The sequence below is a fragment of the Seriola aureovittata genome, chromosome 10 (genome assembly GCF_021018895.1).
Source record: "Seriola aureovittata isolate HTS-2021-v1 ecotype China chromosome 10, ASM2101889v1, whole genome shotgun sequence".
NCBI lineage: Eukaryota > Metazoa > Chordata > Actinopteri > Carangiformes > Carangidae > Seriola > Seriola aureovittata.
Window position 1 is genome coordinate 9,043,468 of NC_079373.1, and position 24,075 is coordinate 9,067,542.

General features: G+C 41.9%; 2 protein-coding genes and 1 long non-coding RNA gene across 4 annotated transcripts; 1 reads left to right on the top strand and 2 right to left on the bottom strand.

Annotated features, from left to right (window-relative positions):
* The first annotated feature begins 62 nt into the window (after nt 1–62).
* On the top strand, nt 63–10,258 carry LOC130176703 (uncharacterized). 2 transcript variants are annotated; one of them, XR_008828910.1, is made up of 4 exons: nt 63–361; nt 1,068–1,193; nt 1,586–1,640; nt 1,829–10,258. It is a non-coding gene; the product is annotated as an uncharacterized LOC130176703 (long non-coding RNA). The 2 variants fall into 2 exon arrangements; XR_008828909.1 differs by having other exon boundaries at nt 1,586–10,258.
* An 85-nt stretch (nt 10,259–10,343) lies between these two features.
* On the bottom strand, nt 10,344–18,488 carry kcna1a (potassium voltage-gated channel, shaker-related subfamily, member 1a). The gene is made up of 2 exons (XM_056387928.1): nt 17,840–18,488; nt 10,344–17,152 (listed from the first exon to the last, which is right to left on the bottom strand). Exon 2 carries the CDS (start codon nt 16,873–16,875, stop codon nt 15,406–15,408), a length of 1,470 nt encoding a protein of 489 aa, XP_056243903.1. The 5' UTR covers nt 16,876–17,152; nt 17,840–18,488; the 3' UTR covers nt 10,344–15,405.
* A 1,109-nt stretch (nt 18,489–19,597) lies between these two features.
* LOC130175786 (shaker-related potassium channel tsha2-like) lies at nt 19,598–23,684 on the bottom strand. Its single transcript, XM_056386328.1, has 2 exons — nt 21,551–23,684; nt 19,598–20,136 (listed from the first exon to the last, which is right to left on the bottom strand). Exon 1 carries the CDS (start codon nt 23,006–23,008, stop codon nt 21,572–21,574), a length of 1,437 nt encoding a protein of 478 aa, XP_056242303.1. The 5' UTR covers nt 23,009–23,684; the 3' UTR covers nt 19,598–20,136; nt 21,551–21,571.
* Between the last annotated feature and the right edge of the window lie 391 nt (nt 23,685–24,075).

The window sequence follows — 24,075 nt, forward strand, 5'->3', positions numbered from 1 at the left end:
CTGTTTCAGACGGAGCTTTACGACATGAACACAGGAAGTACGTTTCCATGGAGACAGTTAGCTAAGCTCCTTTAGCTACAGGCTATGGGCCACAAGTTGAACCCTGTTTTTTAAAGCCACTATTTGCTTAAATTTTGGCAAGTGGCACCATTAAAAAGTTAGCCAAATTAGCTATTAGCAATTCCTGTTTACAGTGTACCCGTGAATGTACGGATAACTATCTCTGAACTAATTTGATACTGGAGGAAAATGTAAAACCTCATTCTGCTGTTATAAGGAGCGTCTTTTCTATGATTTCTCCGCGAATTTCTGGATATTTATTCATGATGGAACATGGGACATGGCGGCATCCCCGGGAAGTGTAAGTCACACTGAATCTCAAAATATGTGTGTCATGTCTGTGTGTAAAAATTTTACTGAGTTATATCTCCGAGAATTAGTGCCCATTTTGGTGCAACTTGCAGCTCAAGTCTCAAGTCTGTTTATATAATGCTTGTACACTCTAGGTGAGTAATGAGTCCAGGCTCATTTCGGTTTTATTTTTTTTACAGACTTTCTATGCATTGCTTGTTCAGCTGCTTTTAAACTGCCCCTAATCCACATGCATGGTGTGGTGTTTTATTGTGTTAGCTATAAAACTAATTTAGCATTTTGTCAAGTAGTATGAATCTGTCAGTAACCCAAAATACAGGACAGCTGGCAAGTGCCTCTAAAAGTCTCTAGTCATAATCACTCAAAATATTATAGAACAGCTGAGGTTGTAAAATATATTGTTTTAGTATTCATACAAATACAACAGCAAAAAATGTAAGAATTAAAACTAATACTCCTTCTATTTATGTGTAAAGTCGTTTATCACATATTGGGCATCTTTCAATGAAAGACTATGTATGCCTGCAAATCACTGTATTTATTAATAATTGAAAGCCACATCATCCACCATTCACATCATGTTTCTTAGCTCAGACTCCAGACAGCCAAAATGACTTAACGATTATCTGATTATCAAAATAGTTGACATTTTTCATTTTTCAGTCGATTGTCTAATGGATTGTTAATCATTTCAGCTCTTCTTCTGGACTAACTGGACATGTAGTTGAAACTGACACCATCCGGTTCTGCTGCGGGGGCTGTTGAGCCCCCCCCACCCTGTTTTCTGGCTCAAGGTGCTGAGGAGGCATCAGCCGAGGAAGGTGAGTGTGTGTGAATAATGCAGGCAGGCAGCAGATTCAGGGGCTGTGACAATGAGTCAGCAGCAACACAGAAGGGGGAGCTCTGCTGAGAGTGTTCCCGGACCAACACACACTCATGCAGACATTGCACCGAAACATAATGGAGGTATCTTTGTGATGATGCATGCCTGACACATTCAAGAATAGCATCTGTTTATTTTCTACTGGTACAGAAAATAACTCCAGTGTTTGGTTTCTTTCTGCTCTACTGGAAAAAGACTGGCACTAAAATTGCCCTAAAAGCATGCTGGACTTAATCATTAAGTGCTTTAAGACAGACAGTGTTGTCAATGATTAGTTTATTGATTTGCCTGCTTTGCTGTATCTGCATATTTATGTTCATTATCATCAAGGGCATAGAGGAGGACTGGGGAGTGAGCATGAATGATGAAGCAAAAGAGATGAGAGGTAATTCATACAGAGGAATCACCTTTTAGTGGTAAAGCCCTGTGTATAACAGTAGATACAGTAAATTCTTATTTAATTTGAACGGGTCAGAAAGTCAGTAAATCTCTACAAACAGCATTTAACTATGGCCAGGTGTTACATCAGGACAAGCAGAAAAAGTCCTGAAATTTCACTCTTGTCCTCTGCAGGGGTTCAGTCTGTTAAACTGCTGAAATCTTGCTTTCCTTGAGGACTGCAGCTACAGCAAGAGGGCATGTGGAGAGGGCACAGTAGCTGCAGTGGCTGCTGCTCTAGCAAGCTGTGTGTACTTGGTGGCCTGGATGGATTATGAGACAATATCCCCAGACACCTAGACTGCAGCTGTGTTGTTTGTCATAGTTTTGTTTCTCTTTCAGTGACATTTTGCAGGTGAACCAGGCCTCTCAGATGCTGTTGCTGCCTTAAGCCTTCTGCAACAGCAGATCCACACTGACACTTCTTTGCATGGATATTAGTCCTAATACTCCAGCATACTATATAAAGTATTGTAGTAAACCATCTAAGAGAGTCTGCAGGTTACAACAGGGACTTGGGGTGAAACAGCAAGCCTTATTAATATTTTCTCCGGACCTCTCTCCCCTTCAAAAACTGCAGTACAGCATCTCTATAAGTTAATTTAATTAATTTGAGGGGAGCTGACCTTGTGTGCCTCTCCAAACCCTGTTTTGTATTTGTTTGTTTCAGACAGAAGGACTGTTTAAGGGCTTTTCATGTTTTTATATTGGATAAATAAGGACTGGTATTTGGTATATGGATTTGTTTATTAGTTTTTGTCAAGAACATTGTCAAGGATGAGAAAAAAATTAAACAAACCTCCTGAGCTCTCTCCTAACCCTGGGGTGCTCCAGTAGCTCACGTGGTACAGCATGTACTGTAAAGTCCTTACCACGGCGGCCCCCTGACCCCGTGGGCCCCTGAGGCTGTGCTCAATGGTCCTGTTCAGTAATCCATCCATGCTGAGACAATATCTTACACAAACCGAATTTAATTCTGTAAATTTAAATAACAGCTGGAAAAATTTAGTTGTTCAAGACAGTGGGGACGTACATGCACTGTGTATGTATTTATACAGTGTGGTCCGAAAGTCTGAGACCACTTTCCCATTCACTTGAATGAGAAAGTGGTCTCAGACTTTTTCCTGGCCCTGGTCTGGCTCTCTGCATGGGAAACCTGCAGGGACTGCTCTCAGCAGAAAGCACTCTCTCCATTTGTCAGCCTTTGACAAGCTCTCTCACCAGTGCAGCTGCCTGCACTGCAAAAAATTACAGTTTTGACAAGTTATTTAGTCTCATTGAGCTTATATTATGTTAAAACTTATATTAGAGCTGAAATAATTTGACAGTTAATCATTTAGTTGGATGGAAAAAATGATCAGCAACTTTGGTAATTTTTTTTTTTTTTTGTAGCCAAAACCGCATTTGATAACTTTTCTCCATTGTTGTAAATTGAATATATTTAGGTTCTGGACTGATGAAAATATTAAAATATATATTTGATGACAAGCCTCGACTGTTTTTAAAGACCATATTCAAGAAACTAATCAGCATAACAATCAATAAGGATTATTGTGTATAATATATTATTAATAGTTTAAGTCCTAATTGAATCATTGAAAGTCATATTTAAAAATTACAGACGTGTTAGATAATTCCAGTTCCCCTGAGGGCTTAGCATTCATTTTCTTGAGACAAATGGCAATTTTATGAAACAAGAAAAGAAATAAAGAAAAACAGTTCAAGTCAACTGACACTCAAAATCCATTTTATTTAGCTTTCTAAAAAGTCATATTTAGAAGAGACTCAGCTAAAGATTGAATCGCACAATGAGTTGGATATTTTTTGTAGTGTGCTCAACTCTCAACTGACCCACACAAGCCTTTACTGTAAATTCCACCAGCAGTCCAGTTAATGTGTCCTGGCCAGGAAAACTGACATGCTCCTCCATCATCGTACAATAGGTAATGGCTCTGCTGTATGGGGTCTTTATGTAGTGTAACAGTGGACAGTGGTTTATGTCCAACAATGTCTCCGTGTCCTCTCCTGCAACCTCAGGAAAAAGACTCATCCCATGCTTGGTTCATTTTCCTAAGACATGACAGCTTTTCATGAGTCATCAGTATTTAACTTGAACATCATAACCTTATATACCACAATAAGGTTAAGTTTTGTTTTAATAAGCTCAAACTTTTTCCAACAGAAATTTAAGAACTCATACTCATTCAATAGTGTGTTGGAAGACAGACCATAGATCATGGCCAGATTAAACTCCTACAAAGCAAAAATTTGTTGCTGGGTCCATATTGACTATTTTGCTATTGCCACATAGCCAACTTCAGCATTAACAGTGTTTACTTACCAGTCTAAAAGAAACGTTGCAACGTCAGCATCAAACTTCATCCCTTTTTTTCGCCAAGAGCTATCTCCAGCAGTGGAAAACAACTCTTGTTTCTATCACTTCTTTTCTTCTTCTGAAGTTAGCATGCTAACCAGCTAGCACCGGCCCGTCTTGTCACTTTCCAATAGCGTCTCACTGTATCCTCTGATCTGCCGTAAAGAAGTGCTGCTCAGACAATGTATTATAACCTCTTTTATTATGGCTGAAACTCTTGTCAAGCGACAATCACTACCACCCGTTCCTGGGAAGAAACCATGTTCGGTGGCTGAGAAAAGTTACAAGCCTCTTTAAAGTATAAATCTAGATTTTGAAACATGGCCTCTCTTCAAGACCTGGGCCATAAGATGAAGGATGTAGGACTTGTTAAAGTTGTGGTTTTATAGAGGGTGGTTGTTAATTAGTGTTAATTGCCTCTTTGGATATAGCCAGGCTAACTGTTCCCTCCTCTTTCCAGTCTTTGTGCTAAGCTAAGCTAACTGGCTGCTGGCTCCAGCTTCATATTTGTCTTACAGACACGAAAGTGGTATCAATCGTCTCATCTAACTCTCAGCACGAAAGTGAATAAATGTTTCCCAAAATGTCAAACTACTCCTTTAATAGATCATTGCTTTTCCAGCTAGTGACCCTGAAGGTGTCAAGTGCTAAACACCCTTTCCAGCGTTAGTGACCTTTGGTGGTAGAGCAGACCCCAGTCAGCAGAGACAAACAATGCTCACGTTGTGTGTATCGCAGTGCTTGAGCTTCATGGTGATATCCTTTTTGTGGTTTTGTATTTGCCAGCCTCCTTGAGCGCTGTGTGGTGATGTAATTGAAGGGGGAAGGTCACAGCACTGGGTTCGTTGACGTTAAGTTTAGAATTTTCTCCCCAGACAAGCACGCTGACACTGCACACTGAGCAGGAGAAGCATGTAAACTGAGATCCACATTGCCTGATACCACAAGGACATGTCCAGACTGGGAGCTTTGACAATACGTCCTAACACGACAGAAAGAAAATCTCCATATTAACTATTAAATTACATTAATTATTCAGTGTTTTATATTGAGGACAAGACAATTACGAGTTCACAATATCAGATACTCTTTTTGAATGGAGAGTATCAGCATAACTGGCTTGTATGTAGCCTTAATGTTGCTATGGTAGCGTGTGTTTTCAAGTCCATAAAAAGTGAGTCTTTCAGAGTTAGTGTTTTATTAGTCCAGTTTAACCTGTAGGAGTTTCTGAAAGATGCCACAGAGGAAATAAATTCATGATAAAAAAAAAAACAAGTTCATTACGTCCTGACGTCTTTACTGGAGAAATAAACCAGGAAGAAAATCAGTCGGACAGCCAAAAACTACAGCTGTCACAGACGATGAGCTCAAAATGACAGTCTGAAAGATGCCGTCAATCCCAGAGCCTGACAGGATAGAGTGCACGTCTGTGACTGATAGACAAGATACACTAACGTGGGGTTTTACTTACACATGAGAAAAATCCAATTTAAGATTAATGTTATCTCAGGGAAACCTTCCCAACAGGTCGTGTGTCAGTGTTTTCTATCGTCATGAAGTCTCAAAAACTGATATTGAAAAAAGCAGTCATCTTATGATTAGGCCAATACGGTAACATGGTAAACATTATACCCTCCAAACACCAGTGTGTTCGCATGCTGATGTTTGCATTTAACTGTCTAAGCACAGTCTCACAGAGCAGCTATCATATCTGTAGCACTGTTTCTTTTCATAGCTGGGTGGATGAATGGATGGACTGATCACTTTATAGATTGATCGCTTTATGGGTACATGGAGGGATCGTGGACAAACAAACATATTGATCTTTGTTCATTGTCGATGTACTCCGTCATGCACTATTCCTTGAACACGGTGTGATGGTAGACATTACAGTACAGGATGGGTGAGCGTGTCTGCATCAATGGAAATTGAATAAACTAGTACATAAAAAGATCAGTGGTTAATTCATGATGAACTCATCCCTCCTAATCCTGCCACCACCACCTTCACTGGATTGCATCGTGTTTTCTGTATCTCTACAGTGATGTAGATTTGTCAGTTGCCCGAGGTAAAGAGGTACATTTAACTGGCCTGGGTTTCACAGAGACCATTTGTGGACTTCCACAAGGATGAGGAAATTATGGACGTGCCCTTAATTATTAAACAAGTGTGTCAGCAGCGTGGCCTGATGGAGGTAATGCAAAGAGGAAGTGGGCCAGAGAGAGGGCCTCCGGGATCGGGGGGATAAGAGATGAACTGGTGGGCTTGGACCTGGGGGTGGGGTGGTGTTAGGCCCAAGGGCTTTGGCTCAAGCATGGGAGATCCAATAATGCTGTGAAAGCTATTTTGCACATTGTTATCATTCTAAACCTACATGAGGCTGTTAGAGGTGGACTGCTGTGCACAGGCATCTCAGTGATTTGGTTTTACACAGTGTTGAAGCAGAGGACACTTGCGATTTGATACAGAGTAATCATACGATACTGTGCATGCACAGCTGATTGGGCCACAATGAAAAGGCCCTTGACAAACTTTTTGGATGACGACAACAGGAATGGCATGGTGTTTTTTCGTACAAGGGATATGGGATGAGTGTATGTCTTCAAAGAGATCGATGAAGTGAGCCAGAGGCCTGACTCAGGCAAATCAGCACATCCTTTGTGTGTGTGTATATGTGTGTGTGTGTGAGAGAGAGAAACAGAATGGAAGACAGCACATGTAGCTACAGTACATTTACACCCAGTCATGGCTGAAAGCTCTCACTCCTTGATAAGAACACATTTGCTTTCATTCAAGTCTACGTTTTAGGGCGGTTGTAAGAAACTGTAGAGCGTAGAGAAAGGAGGAGGTGGAGGAGGCGTTAAGCTCGTTGGAGGCCTATTGCACCACTGACCGACAGCACCTCAATTAGTCCAACACACTGATCAGGGATTACCAGGACAGTGGCTTAAACCACAGTTTCAATTACATGTTTCTCATTTGCATGTTGAGGCTGACATCTGGGTGTAACAGCTGATCTGAGACTGCCTGTAAACATCCACCAGACTGTAAAAAGTAAAGCAAGTAACAAATCCCATGAAAAAGACTTAAACCAAGAATGAATTAATTCAACAAGAGCTGATAGTGCGCATTCCTCCGCCCTTGATTGAGTGTTTGGATACAAAATGCATTTATTCATTATGCATTTATGAAATTAAGGAAAATGGCCCTTTGTACTTACTTACCTAAAGTTTTTTTTTTCCCAACATTTAACATTTAAATTCTCTATCCTTTCTATAGTTTAGAGTTACAGTTTATGGATGTTGTATGTTGTTGTACTGTGTATGCATTATTCAAGGTGATATCTTCAGAAGTCTTGTTTTGTTGAATCGGTCCAAAATCAAAAGGTATTAAATAAACTATCATATGACAAAAAAAATTTAAATTTAAGAAGCTGCAATCATCAAATATTAGCCATTTTATTTATTTATTAGCCAAGTTTTGTCTGCAGCTGAACATGGTTTCTTGCTGGGAGCAGGTGGTGGTGACTGTGGCTTGACAAGAGCTTTGGCCATCATTGTGTTTACAAGACGAGAAGTCATAATAGGCCCTCTGAGCAGCGCTGTGTCTTCAGAGCCAATTGGAGGCTATAGCTAGTTGCTATTGGAAAAGGACGAGACGGGCCGAGGCTAGCTGGTTAGCATGCTAATTTCGGGAGAAGAAAAGACATGATAGAGTTAACATTGGTGTTGCTTTCCACAGAAACACACAGAAACTGTTACTGAATTTTAAAGATTTCTGTCTTCAGTAGGAACTGATGAGCTTGTGGCTTGCTGCCACAGACACGCTGTGGAAGTCAGAAAACACTGATAGATGACTAACGACCTTTTGGTTTTTGGTGTTTTTGTCGACAATAACAGTAAGTTAGATATGTTTTGATAATTTCATTACATTTGCATTATAAGCTAATCTATAAATAACCAGGGTCATAAGGTGCTCAGCGACCTGGTGGTTGCCCTCAGGGACTGAGTCAGTAACACGTAAATCCTCATTTGGATTGTTTAGTTTTTGAAGAGAGATCAATCTTGTAGTCATTAAGGATCAGGTGTTTTTTGTTTTATGGTATTTTATTGCTCCATTGTTTGTGTCTTGTGCCTTTGCGTGTGTAGTTTCTTTTTGAGTTTTGTGCAAAGGTCCATCTAGGGAGGGGCACTGGAAATTAGCTTTGGCTATAAATGTTGTGGTATGTGGTTTATGCTATATACTTGTCCCTATAAGCATTAAATAAATGGTCATGGATGACATGGTAAACATCAACATGAGCATGTAGCCATGTGTGTTATCTGACAGTCATGGTGGGATCTTTGAACCCCTGTGTGTGTGTATACATGTAGATAAGTGAAATGTAAGAGACAACAACAGAGAGAGAAAACTGAAAAAAGCAGGTGTGATCTCTACTACGACTGAGCTCCTCTCCTGTGTGATGCTCTGTGCTATTACAGTCCAGTGGAGCTTCACAGCACTCAGAAGAGGGAGAGACAAAGATGGACAGAGAGAGAGAGAGAGAGAGAGAGAGAAAACGTGTGCGAGAAGAGCGGGACCGGCGCCAGCTCACCCCACCCTTACTGCTGCTGCCTGCAGAGTGAGGAGTGCTGCATTTCCTGAGGGCAATGCAGAGGACAAGGAAGAAGAGACTCACTTCTGTTAAGGTCACTATACAGCAAACACAGAGAGAGCCTGCGGCGGACAGAGAAACTGAGAGGGACAGAGACATGAAGAGAGAGACAGATGGACAGATAGAGAGACAGATGGACAGATATATGGCGAGAGAGAGACAGATGAGCTGCAGTATTCACCATGATGCCTCTGCTGTCAAATGTTCAGATTCACGTCATCAGAGGACAGAATCATTTTCACACCCCAAAAATTACGCCCACCTATTTCAGTGTCATTGCTTGATTTTCATCCGACTGTTTTGTGATTGGATGTTTGTTGGCCGTTTTAGAGCTACTGCCCTCGACAGCTGCATGTATTCGATATTAAAAGACCAATTTATATGGGGTTTTATCTGACATGCTTTCAAAATCACACTCTTAGACACAAGATGTTTAAGAGTATGTTTAAAAAGATTATAATTTAAGTAAATGGATGGCAAAAACTAAACGTCCCACCTGGGGGACTGTCTGGACTTGGTAGCTCTACTTCAGGTGTGTTTTGGTCTGTACCGGACTCACTCTTCACTCAGCCATGACTAATTACACATTGTTTGAAAGCTCCAGGTCTCCTGGTTCTATCTGTGTAAAGCATTGTTAGATCCCCACGTCACTGCAGCAGCTGTTGACACACAATTGGTTCAGACTTGTGGCGATGGCCCTAAAGTGTTTTCTACACAAAAGCTGCTACAGGCTTTATATTCTTTTTTTTTTATTCTAAACAAAATGGGCAAGGCTAAAGGCCTCTATAACTTTGGTTCAGTATCTTTTATTCTCATTCTGACTTTTTGGTTGTAAAATTTTAAAAGTTACCTTTCAGAGGAGATCAGCATTATGGTTGTAATCAAAAGGGTTGAAGAACAGTAAACCTTTTTATTTCCAGCACATTATTTTTGGGCTTATGCACAAGTAACAAGTTAGCTGAGAATCTCAGATCTACTCTGAAGACATAACTTTTACATCTTGAAAGATTAGTCCATTAGTTGAGCAACAGAAAATTATTTTGATAATCTTATTTTAATTAATCTTGCAAGCAAAATAACCAAACATTCCCATGTCCCTATTCTTTGGCTCATGTGATAGTAAACCATTTTTCACTATTTTGTGACATTTTATTGATTGATTAATTGGTGAAAATAATCATCATATTAATCTATAATTAAAATAATTGTTATTTGTAGCCGAGCTAACTTCATTATTTGACACACAGCACCTCAGAGTCCTACTCTGATGGTTTTACGCTAGTGTCCATGTGAATACAGGAGGAAAAAAAGAGAGTGAAGGGAGCACTTCAGGACCCTGAGGTGCGTAACAACTCGCAGGGAATGACAGAGGTAAGCGGGCCTCTCCTGGGATGGAGGATTAGTGTGAACCATTACCTTAGCCTCGTGAATCACTGCTAATAGCTTCAGCGAGAGGGTAGTACAGAGGCAGGACACATTTAGATTGAGACTTCGAGTTCTGTAACACTGCACACTGCGGCATATTTCTCCTGTTAGTGCAGTACAGACAGGGCTCTGACAACGTGCTGCAGAAGATGGTTTAAATCCCCCATCCCCCATGCCAAAATGAGCATACACCAGCAGATCCTTAAAAATTTATTGAAGTTAATGTTAGATGAAATCATAAGTGATATAAGAAAAGAAACAACAAATAACCCTTGCATAGATCACAGACCATGCCTTTGTCATCATCTGACAAACTGAACACATTGTAGCATAATCCTCAGTAAACACAACATGACAATGACGGCTGGATTAGATAACACAATCAGAGTTTGGTTTGCTTGTGGATGAAAAGAAGAGCAGAAGAGTTCAACATTCCTTTTGCAATTTGCCCCAGAACTTCCCTACTGGCAATTAAATGTGCGTTCTTTGACAGAAAAGACAAACTCATAGCCATCACGCTTTAAACACAAACCAGATCTTCTCACTGATAGTCACCTTTGGCGAGCGGGATACACAATAATCCCAACATTTGATCCTGTTCAGAGCCTCCTCAGCAGGCAGAAAGCAGTCCAGTATTGAGACCTTTTAACAAACAAAAATGCCGTAAAACCAATGTGGTACAGAGGAGGATGTGTGGCACAGGCCCTGTTTAGACATGACAGGCAGGTTTCCCACAACACAGTATCACTACAGTCTAGACTGAGATAAGAATGGACGAAATGTCACTTGAAGGAGCGATTCAGTCCTAGAATAGAGATAAAGTTTGAGAAACTAGCCCTTGATGTCCTTGCTAACATTCAGAGCCTAAGCAAGCACAACCTGAACATCACACACAGACGCTGAGTACGGCTCGGATACCCCACGTTGTCTTAGTGATGAGGTCAGCGCTAGGGTGCTTTTGAGAAATCCAGCAGAGGACACGCTTCACAACAACTTCTGAACAGGGCCTTTTACACGAAGCCTTGGTGCAGATGAAAGCAAGGGTTTCTTTTTTAAAATGATGCAACTGTATTATAGTTGATCCACAGTTTGAAAGGCAAAGCTCATGCAGTCTTCCATCGACCATGCATTTTTTTGCGATCAGTAGGTTTCTGTAGAGATACATTATAGCAGTAGGTTCAGCAGTGAGGAAAATGTGAACATGGTGTTTGGATGAATCCTGTCTTTTTTTTTTTTCTTGAAACCAAAAAAAACAAACCATATTTTTTTGTTTTTTTATAGTACACTTCTTGTCCATATCATTTAGTGTATAGCAATTGATCATATTACAGTAGTTTCATTGTCATGGCTTGCCAGAGGAACATATTGTCTTTGATATTCCAGTATATGGCATGTTCTTCCTAAATCAGTCATGTTACAGTGCCACCGAAAAAAGGAAAAAAAAAAACACACATCAAAATTGTTTTTCATACGTAATTGCAGTATATAGTGGTTACTTTTCTCTATCTTATTGTAGCTAAATTGCGGTTTTGTTCTCATGACGTTTCATGTTTTTTCTTAGTTGAATTAAATTAAAGTCGTCATTTTTTTTTTTAGATCTTCTCACTTGTGTTTGTTTGCAGAAGCATAACACCTGACAGTAAGCAAAACAAATGAATATGTAAAAACAATTTAGGCACCTTCTCTGACTTTCACTCACACAGCTGATCAGTCCAGTGAACTGATGACTGATCCTCTCTAAGTGCATTATGGGCTGTTCCTTTGGGACTGTGTTATAAGGTCCAGCCTTTGTTCCTGACTGCAAAACAACTTGAGTCCGACCTGGGTGGTTAATGGGGACTGCCACTATTACAAAGCCTACATTTGGATTTTTCACGGGTTTCTCTCAACAAAATGTCAGCCTCCACATTTGACCTCACTGACCTTACAAAATCACAGAACAGAGGGTAAAAGGTTGGTACATAAACAGCCCTGTTGTGAGTATCTGTCAAGTGATCGCAGTTCCACTGACATTCAAAATAGATTTGTTTTTCTTTGTTTTGTTTTGTTTTTTACAAAAAAGCATCTAAGAAACAGGTTATCTGTTATTCTATTGCTGTTCAGAATGCATGTTTCTGTTGGGTAATCGAATGCATAGCACCATCCATACATGCCCTCACAGCGAGAGTAGCAACAGCACTGCTAATGTGAGGGGTGTCATTTGTATTTTCTTCACCTCATGTTGAACTGTTGCATGCAGGACATGTTACACACATCACTACTCTCAAGCATCAGTCATTCAAGGAACTCGTGACTAAAGCGAACAATTTCCTGATAGCTGCATTTATGAGACGACTATAATTTCCTTGTATCATCCTATATGTGGTATTAAATATATGGTATTGGGTATGATTGGCATCCTTCTGTACAAGAAACCCTATACAAGTCGAAGATCCCTGACACAAATATGTGTCTTTTTTGCTCTCATGATAAGTTACTGACATCCAGCAAGGCTCTTGAATATTCACCTCACTTGAGGCAGACACTCTTCAGCAGTACAGTACAAAGATCAGTTCCAAGTAAAATAACAAACAGTGCCCTAAACTAACCAACCAGCCACCAATAACAAAACAGTTAGGAACAAGAATCATAGAATGGAAAAAGTCTTGCCCAAAACAATCAATGAAGGCTTCAGATAACATGTGATGGTAACAAGACAACAAGTGTAGTCCTGTACTAGCACCACAAAGGTTAGCCATTGCACCAACAGAAACAACTATGACATTCAAGTAACACTGCAGTGGAGCTTTTTTTCACAGGACCGTATCTGGAGAGTGCTAAATTAAAAAAAAAAAAAAAAAAAAATAGCATACAGTACAAAATCTTACTATCATTTGAATGTATTCATCTCAATACTGAGTGTAGGTTGATGTACAGTAGCTGAAGATTTTCAAGTAGTCATTACAATTTGTCCCAGTCTCTCTATCTGCAGTAAGCCTGTCTGGGACAATGTGCTGTGAAACAATGCATTACGTATGAGCGAGCACAGTGAAAAAGAAACAAGCAGAAATGGTTCAAGCAACAGAACACAACGATTGTGCAAAAAGACGGGCTGCACTTTGGTGTGCGTCATAATACCCAAGGATTGCAGTATGACAAATTCAAAAACTATATCAAACTTCTCTGCTCTCTCCTACACACACGTGCTAAAACACATTAACGTGTGCTTCTGTGATACAACAGTAACTTTTACATACCATTGTTTCAAAGAAACTAACATATAAAATAGTCAACCTCATCCTGTTAGGAGAGTCAAGCAAGTTCAATCTCTATAAACTCTCTAGAAATGAATGTTCTGATTGTGCGTAGCTTTAAGTGAATGAAAGGAGCGGGATTCTGGTACACTATTTGTCCTAAGTGCTTGTGTAAAGGCTATGTTTTGGGACTCTCACATTCAATATTGCATGACTGCAGTTTACACTTAAGGTTCCATTTTGCATTATGGTATAGGAAGCCCTGCATTGAAGCTTGCAGCTCTGCAGCAAGTTTGCAATGACCTCACTGAGGTAGAGACCCTGAAAGGATGCATGGTGCACGAACAAAAACAACAGACATAAATAAAATATGTTGAAAACCGATGGATATTCCCTTTTGAAGTGGATTGGTAAACATGCAGAGTACAATACATTGCTGCTTAAGGGCATAATTAAGTGCATGAAAACTGGGTTGTGCATGACGGCCATGGATCATCTTTTTGTTTTGTTTTTTTGACCACAATCATCTGCTATTTCAACCTTGTTTCTCTGGCATCATTCACATCATAACCAACTGTGTGTCAACACTAAAACAGAAGGTAAACCAGCTCTGCTCAACCTCACAAATACCACTGTACACAGAGGCACTTTCACTGGTCCTGTTGGTGAAAGGGATAAAGGCACTAGCAACTAATGTCAGAATAATTCTCTGTGATATAAAGTGAAATTTTGGTAATGATCTTCTTCAGTGGATTCCAGAACAAAATGTACTAAAAAATTTGACGTGGAGATGGTAGCATGACTAATAATATGTTAACTTTTCTTGTTCAAAGAAGGTCCATGCACTGCACTATTGACGTAATACTGTAATTGGTGCTTATTATGATTATATGCATTTTTGATAATATTTATTCAGTTTCTTTGTCTACTTTTAAATTAGAAACTCTGCATCCTCAAGGTGGGTTTGGATATATTTGATCGCAATTCAGAAACGTCCAGAATTTGATTTCCTTAGTTTCCCTGACAGTAGGGCACTGCAGTAGTGCCTGAATTGCAACAAGCTGTATACTCATGTCATGCATTAAATATACCAGGATACAAAAGTATCTTAGTCAGTAGACCATAATGCAGGTTACTTTTTTCATGCTATGATCTCATTTATGTACTGTTCCCTTAAGATTTAACATTCAATTTCTATACTTCTAAATGATTAGCATTTCAAATTAAAAACTCATCCAGTGCACTCAGTATGAAAACAGATGAGAAGGGGGGGATGGAGGCAGATATTCAAAAGAACATCTTTTCCATTATGTGAGATATGTCTCATGCATGCCGATATCAAAATGGAAAGTCTCTAATCATGCTCGTGTGAAGCTCACTTTATCATTGTGCTGTGTTGCATCTAAAGGGCATGGCATTGAATCACTTGGTGATATCACAATTACAGCATCTGCTGGAAAACAGCAGCATTGCGGATGTCCGTGAAGCGAGTAGATCACCGTCTGTTTACATCCAAACAAGAGAGATCAGTCTTCCTCCTATAAGGTGCTTTGCTGAATAGTAGATCCTTTGTAGGGAGAGAGGAGAGAGGAGGGGGGTGTCACCTAACTTCTTGGCGCTTACCACTTGGCTGCAGATGCTTGCATGTCTCTGCAGACTTTTCTGGTGCATTGTGCAACTTGCTGAAATGTTATCTGTACTCCATGCATAAGATTTTAATTATCACGCCGTCGTCTGATAAGACGGCGTGTGCTCTGCATCCTCCAGGGAGCCATGTATATGTGTAGTAGTCAATGTTTTCTTTTTGATATACCTATATATTTGTAGGATCAGAAGAATTAATTATTCTATCTACCTGTCATATACTCTAACAGCTTTGTTTTTTCTGTTTCCTTTCTATATAGCTGAGCATATTTGTAGGCCTAATGCCATTGAGCGCTTTGGGGAGGTAAATGAAGCATTCCTAACTGATGGTCTACTCCACATATGACAGTCCCATAGAGATCCCAAAGTTCCTAACTAGTGTCTAAACATCTGTAAGCAGCTTGCTTTTATTTACACAGTTTTGGTTGGCTATAGTGCAATTGCCAGTTCTGAGGTTTGCCTCCCTAAAGTTGTCAATGCTATTGTTTATGTCTCCATCAATCTCCATGTACTCTGACTTGCTGACGGTGGATGAACTACGGCGGCTGGAGTTGGTTTCAGAGGGGATGTTGGGATTGCTGACGTTGAGCAGCTGGGCCTGCTCTTCTCCCTCGGTCTCCCTGTGGTAGAAGTAGTTGAAGTTGGACACAATGACAGGCACTGGGAGTGCAATTGTCAACACTCCGGCGATAGCGCACAGAGATCCTACAATCTTGCCTCCTATAGTGACTGGGACCATGTCCCCATAGCCCACAGTTGTCATAGACACAACAGCCCACCAAAATGCATCCGGGATGCTGCCAAAGTAGGATCCTTGCTCCTCTGCCTCGGCAAAGTAGACAGCGCTGGAGAACAGGATGACTCCAATGAACAGAAAGAAGATCAGCAACCCCAGCTCTCGCATGCTGGCCTTGAGGGTCTGCCCCAAAATCTGAAGTCCTTTGGAGTGTCGTGACAGCTTGAAGATCCTAAACACTCTGACCAGACGGATCACCCTGAGTATGGCCAGAGATGTTGCCTGCTCCCCCACCCCCTCGCTTTCTGGGTCTTCAGCCAGCTCGGTGCCAAGTGTAATGAAGTAAGGGATGATGGCCACTATGTCGATCATGTTCATCATGTTCTTGAAGAAGGCCGGTTTACTTGGGCATGCCAGAAAGCGTACTATCAACTCAAAGGAGAACCAGATTATACAGAGTGTCTCAATGACAAAGAAGGGGTCAGTGAGAATATTTGGCTTGTAATAAATGGTAGAGTTCCCCACCACTCGACTTGTTGGGTCCTCCTTCAGCTGTGGTAAAGTCTCTAAACAAAATATGACTATTGAAATCAGGATCACCATCACAGACACTATGGCAATCCCTCTGGCGGTGCCAGAGCTTTCTGGATGCTCAAAGAGGAGCCAAATCTGACGCTGGAACTCCTTCTCAGGTAAAGGGCGCTCTTCCTCCCTGATGAAACCCTCATCCTCACGAAACTTCTCCATCGCGTCCACTCCCAGCTCGTAAAATTTGATTTCTTCCGAAAACATATCCAAAGGGACATTCACTGGTCTTCTCAGCCGACCCCCAGACTGGTAGTAGTAGAGGATGGCATCGAAGCTGGGGCGGTTTCTGTCAAAGAAGTACTCATTTCTCAGAGGATCAAAGTACCGCATCCGCTTTTTGGGGTTGCCCAGCAATGTCTCTGGAAACTGGGAGAGAGTTTTCAACTGTGTCTCAAACCGGAGACCAGCTATGTTGATGACCACCCTCTCGCAGCATTCATGGTCATTGTGGTCTGGAGGGTAGGTGTCCTGAGGGTGGCCAGGGACAGCCGAGGTCTCGTCCATGTTATCTCCTGCTACTACGGTCATTTTGGGAGGAGGAGGAGGTGGTGGAAGAGGAACAGAGGAGGAGGAGTAGGAGGAGGAGGAGTTGTGTTGGGATGTTGGTTAGTCTGACTGAACAGGCATTCAGGTTCGGGGGAAATTTTCCACTCCTCAGCGTCCCACACCCCTTAAATTGTTGGAGACGTCCCCTGATATGAGGGGGCTGGTTGGCTGCTTTGCCTCAGTGCGGCTCCACTGCGGTTCTCGCTGACTTGACCATTGCTGCTCTCCAGTGGATCTGCTGCTGTTGTTACTGCTGCCTCTGTCACCCAGAGAGGGAGAGAGAAAGAGAGAGAGAGGGAGAGGGAGGAAATAATAGGATCAAACTGCCAAGATATTTGTTGGCTCAGCATTTTCTGCAGTTTTATTTATTTATTTATTTACTTCTCTCAGCCTGCAATTAGTGCAATTATCTGGTGGTAAAGGTAAAAAGATAATACCCAGAGGAGGTATTTCTCTGACATTTCTACAGTATAGGCATTTCTCTCTCTGTAGTACTCAGTTGTGAGTTTATGATGATCTTCTTGTACTATGTGGTATTTTCTACATTATCTTCAAGTTCCTATAAGTAATTCAATAGGTATTTTATCTCGTGATTATCTGTTACACTCCTATGACATTTCTATACGGATGTTTACTTTAGTTTGTCATAGAATTGCAGTGTTTCAATGTCTTAAAGGGGCATGGCAGGGATTTATCCTACGCCACTCTCTCAAGCCTGAATTATGATGTGACGCATAACATTTGATAGTGATATTATAGCAACTGACGATTCTACATGTACTCTGTCTATAGGCCTAATGCGGTGCAAAATAGGCACAATCCAACCTTAAGAAAGAAAGAAAACAATACAGCAGTAGTGTATCACCTTTACATTAATAGCAGCTGTCGATAAAAAATAATAACCTGACAGATATCTGTTGTATAAATCAGCATTTTCGAGGCTTACCGTGGGTTGATCTTGAAAGGTCTTGAATGCGTCTTATCCTCGAGTAAAATCATCCAACAGCGGGGCACCAGTGGGTGTCATGTGGCAACTTTACATTGCACCGACTAAAAAAGAAAAAAAGCCTAGAGCCTTACTGTGCTCATCACCATCCCAACTGTGTCCCCCACAAAGTGCCCTCGGATAGGGATAAACGTCTGTAGACGGTGAAGCAAGACGAGATAAAACAAGATGGAAATCAGGTGAGTCAAGTCAGGGAAAGCCTGAGATGGAAATGGGGCGAAAGGAGAGGATTGCACAAGCTGCAGCGTCGGTAGTTGCTTGCGCGGCGGCACGGTGGTGTGAACAGCCTACAGTATACCGCAGGAGAAAATCTTGCGCTGCAGTTCAGGGGGGGAGATACATTAAGGGGGCAACAAGCGAGCCCTTGACATTTCCAGACATCACTGCATCAGCAGAAATCTGCTGCTTCTTGCGAGAAGACAAGATGATGGGCTGAATGTGTTTCAGAACGGCTCGGAGAGCAGAATAAAAGAAACATCTAAATGGATAGTGGAGAGACAGTCAAGTGCTGCAGCGAGGTCCAAGTGTTTTCTCGGCAATGTCAAGCATGTTCTGCTGTGCATTTTACATGCGAGTGCAGGGGAGGTGAGGGGAAAGAGAGGAGAGGAGCGGGGAGGGGAGGGGAGGGAGGGCAGCAGGAGGAGGAGGAGGAGTTGGAGGGTTTCGACGCAATGCAGACCGGCTCTACTAAAGCACGCCGCCAGAAGTTCTCCATATACACCACAAAAACAAGAGCGCTTGTGTGCCAGCACTGGCGCAATTCCACTGCAAAGGACAATTGCTAACAAAACCTCTCAATCCACACTGTGCAGCATCTGAGATGATCTCTGATTTACAAGGTAGTCTATCATCAATTGGTGAGAGATTAAAACAATTACCTTATTATCCGATCACTCCTGGATTTAAGGATTAGCCTACATGGGGGTTAGTTGGATGTGTGAGGGATTGATGTGCGCCAGAGTATCTGAGCTTTTGTGAGACCAAATTTGATTTCGTAAGTTTAAAAAAATAATAATTTTACTAATGAGCAGAAAGATAAAAATCGTCAGCATTGTGTTTGCAGGGCAGCTTGCATTTGCAGATCTCATGTCCAAGATCTTTGATACTAGTTATGATGTCCTCCCATTGCACGTTCATCACTACATCTGCCCACAGAAGCCAGGATGGTGTGAGACAAACAGTGTGACTTTGGCATAACTTTGTCTTCAGTGGACTGATGCTCTGCAGAGGCCGCGGGATCATTTTCAGCACCACGGACAGCGCAGATGATTGAGTCACAAACCACAAATCCCCAAAACAAACATGAGACCAAATGCTCCTCAAGTTACTACAACACAATATATTAACAAGCAAATAATACGTTGTATTTGTCCATTGCTGAGCTGTGTGTGGGTGGAAGGGTTGATCAGGGCCTAAAAACAGTGAGGGGCAGAGCTGAACAGACTCAAAAACAACTGTTGTCTGACTTTCTAAAAACACAAACTATCGGACCTCTGTCTAATTTGTTAAAACCTGCTTCCAGCCAAATAAATCCCCCTTCATTTATCACTATAGCATTTTTATGAATTCCATTGCTTTTGTGGCAAGACAGCTCTGCTTCAGCGCCAACAGAGATATAATGTACTGAACTAATTAATGGACATGAATTAGAAATTCCTTGTTGACATCTCTGAGTCTGAATGAAAACATAACAAGTGGTATGTTTTCTGATTCGTAATTTATTTATAAAAAGGATTAAGTTAAGTTCACATACATGTTTAAATTAGAAAAATAAATATTTTATTACATTTAAAATTCACAATGAATTCATGTCATGCAGACATTGCACTATAATACTTTTGGCTATGTTGTTTACAGCGAGCTGCATATGCAATCTGAATGTTTGTAACAACACAGAGGTATGTTGCGTTTCCAACTTTGCATTATAAGCTGCATAAGAAAAGGGGAAATTCAGATTTACAAAAACGCAGTATGTACACAAGGCTTTTTTTATACAAGGAAAGCATGGTCATTTACAACGCCTACACAAAAGAATGTTGTTTTTTTTTCTACTGATGTTACACAGTGTCCATACACACAATGCGTTTCCACCGTGAGGTCTCTGTAGGCTACATCACTGGCAATGCAAGAATAATCCGTGAGAAAATGAGCCAATAGTTTGGAGAAGAAGAGAATGCCACACTTGTATTTTGTTGCGACTCTGAGGGAACAACGAGCTTCATTTAATCGTCTGCCTCCTGCAAGTAAGCAGAAAACAAAACTCACTATGTTAACATTAGTAGGTGAGGGAAAGCAGGCAAGTATCTGGTGAGCTTAATTCACCATTGCAAGCATCCGGATACATACTGAGTCAAAGAGCACGGTCTCAGAGGCTTAAGCCTAAATCAGTCAGGGCCAGCTGCAACAGAGCAAAGATACTCCAGCTAAAGTGTTAATTTTACACACTGTAGTTCCTGAGCAGAAAGTTGTCTGCAGGTGTATTTGTCATCCACAGAGTGGCGCTCCCAGCTCACTTATTCTGTCTAATGGAAGTAGCCTATATGACAAGCTCCAAGAAAATTAAGTCAGAGATGTTTTTTCCCTGTCTCTCATAAATATGACTTAGCATTTTCACAATTGTGAGTTATTTTTTTAGAAAAAAAACTATCCTTTGATAAGGAGATATGTCTTTTAATTGATTTCGTTATTATGAAACACAGGTAAACCTGAACATCGTATCCTGAGTGTTGCAGCAATCTGCAAGAAGACAGATGCACACACGCCATTATACGAAGGCATCTATCAGAAATGGGAGCAGTGGCGAAAGTTAAGAAATTTACCCACCTCTAACTTTTTTTGCAAAGTAGGTTTACATAATGTCCAGCTGTGTGTCTGTGTGACGCCATGATGGATGTACGATATAGTAAAAGCCCCTCGTGTTTACGCACGAGGACAGGTTCAGCTCGAACACCTGAGTGAGAACTTAACAAGCGCCTCATGGCTGCAGTCATCTCTCTCCACACGCTCACACACGCACGCACACACACACACACACACACACACAGCCTGTTAAACCCAAAACCTAACGTGATAAAAGATTATTTTCTCGGTCTGTGTCTGTGTCGCTGGTTCGCCGTGCGCTCCGGTGCGGAGAGCTGGTTGGCTTGTGCGTCACTGGCGCTTTGACACATGGCTGAGCTCCCCTCACCTACTTTATCCAAGGCTTACGCGTGGTTTACGCATGGTTTAGTAAAGTAAAACCACCTGCCCCCCACCGTCACCCATTGATTTTTTTTTTTTTTACTGCTGATGTTACTGCTGTATTTCAAATATTCCATGCGTTTTATTGGGTGCCGCGGGGGTTGCCAAATGTTTTTATTTGAGGTTTCCCGAGTATAAAGCTTTAATTCACTGCTTCCCGCTTATTGTTTGTATTTCTACCAGTGGCCCCAGTATGAGAAAACATAAGAGGTTGTAGCAGTAGGAGGAATGGTTTTCTCATCTGGTGAATTAAGTTGGAGTGAAATTAAGCCAATCTTCACTCTGGTGCGAGTTGTAAAATGAAGATCTGAGGCTCCACGTTTGGGAACCGCTGTAGATATTTTGCGTAAAACACCTGCAGCATCCGAGATGGAGAGGCCTAACCTGCATGTTCACTGGAGGACAACTCACCAGACAAACAACCCATGGTCTTCATACATCTGTCAGTTTCCCCGTGTATGTGTCCAGTGGGTTAATGTTTGGATATGTCAGAGTTTCCAGGTCGTCGCTTTCCTGATAGGACTCCGTTTTGGAGAGCGACTGGTTACTTCTCTTTGAATCACATTCATCAAAGGGGGGTTGTTCCTGGTGGCCACAGGTCACGTGCACGTACTGAACATTTTCCTCCTCGTCGTTCTCTCTGTGGTAGAAATAATTGAAATTCGACACTATAACAGGAACCGGCAAAGCTATGGTGAGTACTCCGGCGATGGCGCACAAAGATCCAACGAATTTTCCCCAAATGGTAGAGGGACACATGTCTCCATAACCAACTGTGGTCATTGTCACCACAGCCCACCAAAACGCATCAGGTATACTTGAAAATCCAGACTCGGGGTCTTCTGCTTCCGCAAAATAAACTGAACTGGAGAATAAAACCACTCCGATTAGCAGGAAGAATATGAGCAGTCCCAGCTCCCTGAGGCTTGCGTGAAGCGTTTGGCCGAGAATCTGGAGACCCTTGGAGTGCCTGGAGAGTTTAAAAATCCTGAAAACACGGACCAGACGGATGACCCTGAGTATGGCCAGAGACGCAGCCTGCTGACTGCTGCCCTGATGCTCTGCAAGATCAAGGCCCAGGGTGATGAAATATGGAGCTATAGCCACAACATCGATCAGGTTCATGATGTTTTTGAAGAAAGCTGCTTTGCTGGGACACGAGAGAAACCTCATGGTGAATTCAAAAGAGAACCACACAATGCAAAGTGTCTCCACCATGAAAAACGGATCTGTGAAAGGGCTGGGCGCTTTGCCATGAGCGCTTCCATTGATGTGGTTGTCCAGCACTGGAGGGACTTCTCTAAACTCGGGTAGAGTCTCCAAGCAGAATATAACAATGGATATCAAAATAACCATAACGGACACAATGGCAATCATCCGCGCAGGTCCTGAACTCTCTGGATACTCAAACAGGAGCCACAACTGGCGTTGAAATTCGTTGGTGGGCAGCGGGCGGTCCTCTTCCCTCGCCAAGCCCTCATCTTCTCGGAAAAGCTCTATGGCCTCTTCCTCAAGTTCATAAAACTTTATTTCTTCCAGGAAAATATCCACCGGTACGCTCACGGGCCTCCGAAGCCGCCCTCCTGACTGGTAATAATAGAGAATGGCATCGAAGCTCGGCCTGTTCCTGTCAAAGAAGTATTCGTTTCTCAGCGGGTCAAAGAAACGCATCCTTTTACGCGGGTCTCCCAAAAGCGTGGTCGGGAACCGGGAGAGGGTCTTTAACTGCGTCTCAAAGCGCAGGCCTGAGATGTTGATGACCAACCTCTCGCTGCACTCCTGGTCCGCTGGTTCCAAATCAGCAGCATCTTGCAACAAAGGAGTAATGACCACACTCTCGTCGTGGTTCTCCTGGGACACCACAGTCATCTTTTTACCCCTCCGAGGGTAAATCCGTCACTCACCTCCTTGGTGCCTTCCTCTTGCCCTTTTGCCCGTGCGTCCTCCCAACTCTCTTTCTCATGCAGCCGCCCGAGATTCAGGCAGAGTCCCCCCCTCTTTTTTTGCTCCTGAAGTCCCGACTGTTTTATTTGTTGATATCCAAAATCGTTGTGCTGTTGTTGATTTACACCGTCCTTTTGTCAGATTAGAGCCTCTGAACTGTCAACTTTCAATGGTGCAGACAGATCTCCACTTGCATAAGCTATACTGATGGCTAGAGATGGCTATCATATTCACACCATTTTAAACTCCAAAGCCCTCCCCAAGTTGGAAGACCAGATGACACTTGCTGCTGCTGCTGCTGTCCCTCTCACACTTGCCCACTTCACTGTAGCACTGCAGGGATTTCCAAGTAAACATGATGTAGCCTCACAAATGTAATCTTTTTCATTTGGATTGCAAGTTAATGTTTTTAAAAATGTCCCAAAGTCCTCATTGTTGTTTTGTTCAGAGAAAGGTCCAATACGTTTTCAGATCCAGAGTCAACTCACAAATGGAGTCTCTCACCCAGCAGGTCCCTCATTCATGAAATCATGGGGCTATTCTTGTCACAAGGGGAACCTCCAGGACACGGCCAGTGTCTACTTTGGGTCACAGCCCACAGTTTAAGAAACAAGTGAACATGATAAATAGATCTAGCTTGTTTAGTGGAGTGATGTTTGTTTTTCTGCAGCTACATATTAAATGTGTCTTGAAATAAATAAGATGAAATAACTTGAATGCTTGGAAGCACAGAGACCCATATAACCAGGGGCCCTCCTGGACCCAGCCAGTGGAAACTGCTGGCTTGACTGACACTTGAGTAGCCAGGGAGGATAGCGTCTTCAGGAAGTCTTAGCCAAAATAACATTCACCGTTCATTGCGCTTAAAGGGCTCAATTGTACATGTTGGAACATGGGGACCCCCAGAAGACAAGTGACCTGGCCTTGGGGTCACTGAGGTGTAAAAAAAACAAAAAAACAGCTGCAAGTAGTTCCAATCTAATAGATCCTCT

Coding starts and splice junctions, on each gene's coding strand:
- LOC130175786 (XM_056386328.1), bottom strand. CDS start 23,008: ATGACTGTGGTGTCCCAGGAGAACCACGACGAGAGTGTGGTCATTACT.
- kcna1a (XM_056387928.1), bottom strand. CDS start 16,875: ATGACCGTAGTAGCAGGAGATAACATGGACGAGACCTCGGCTGTCCCT.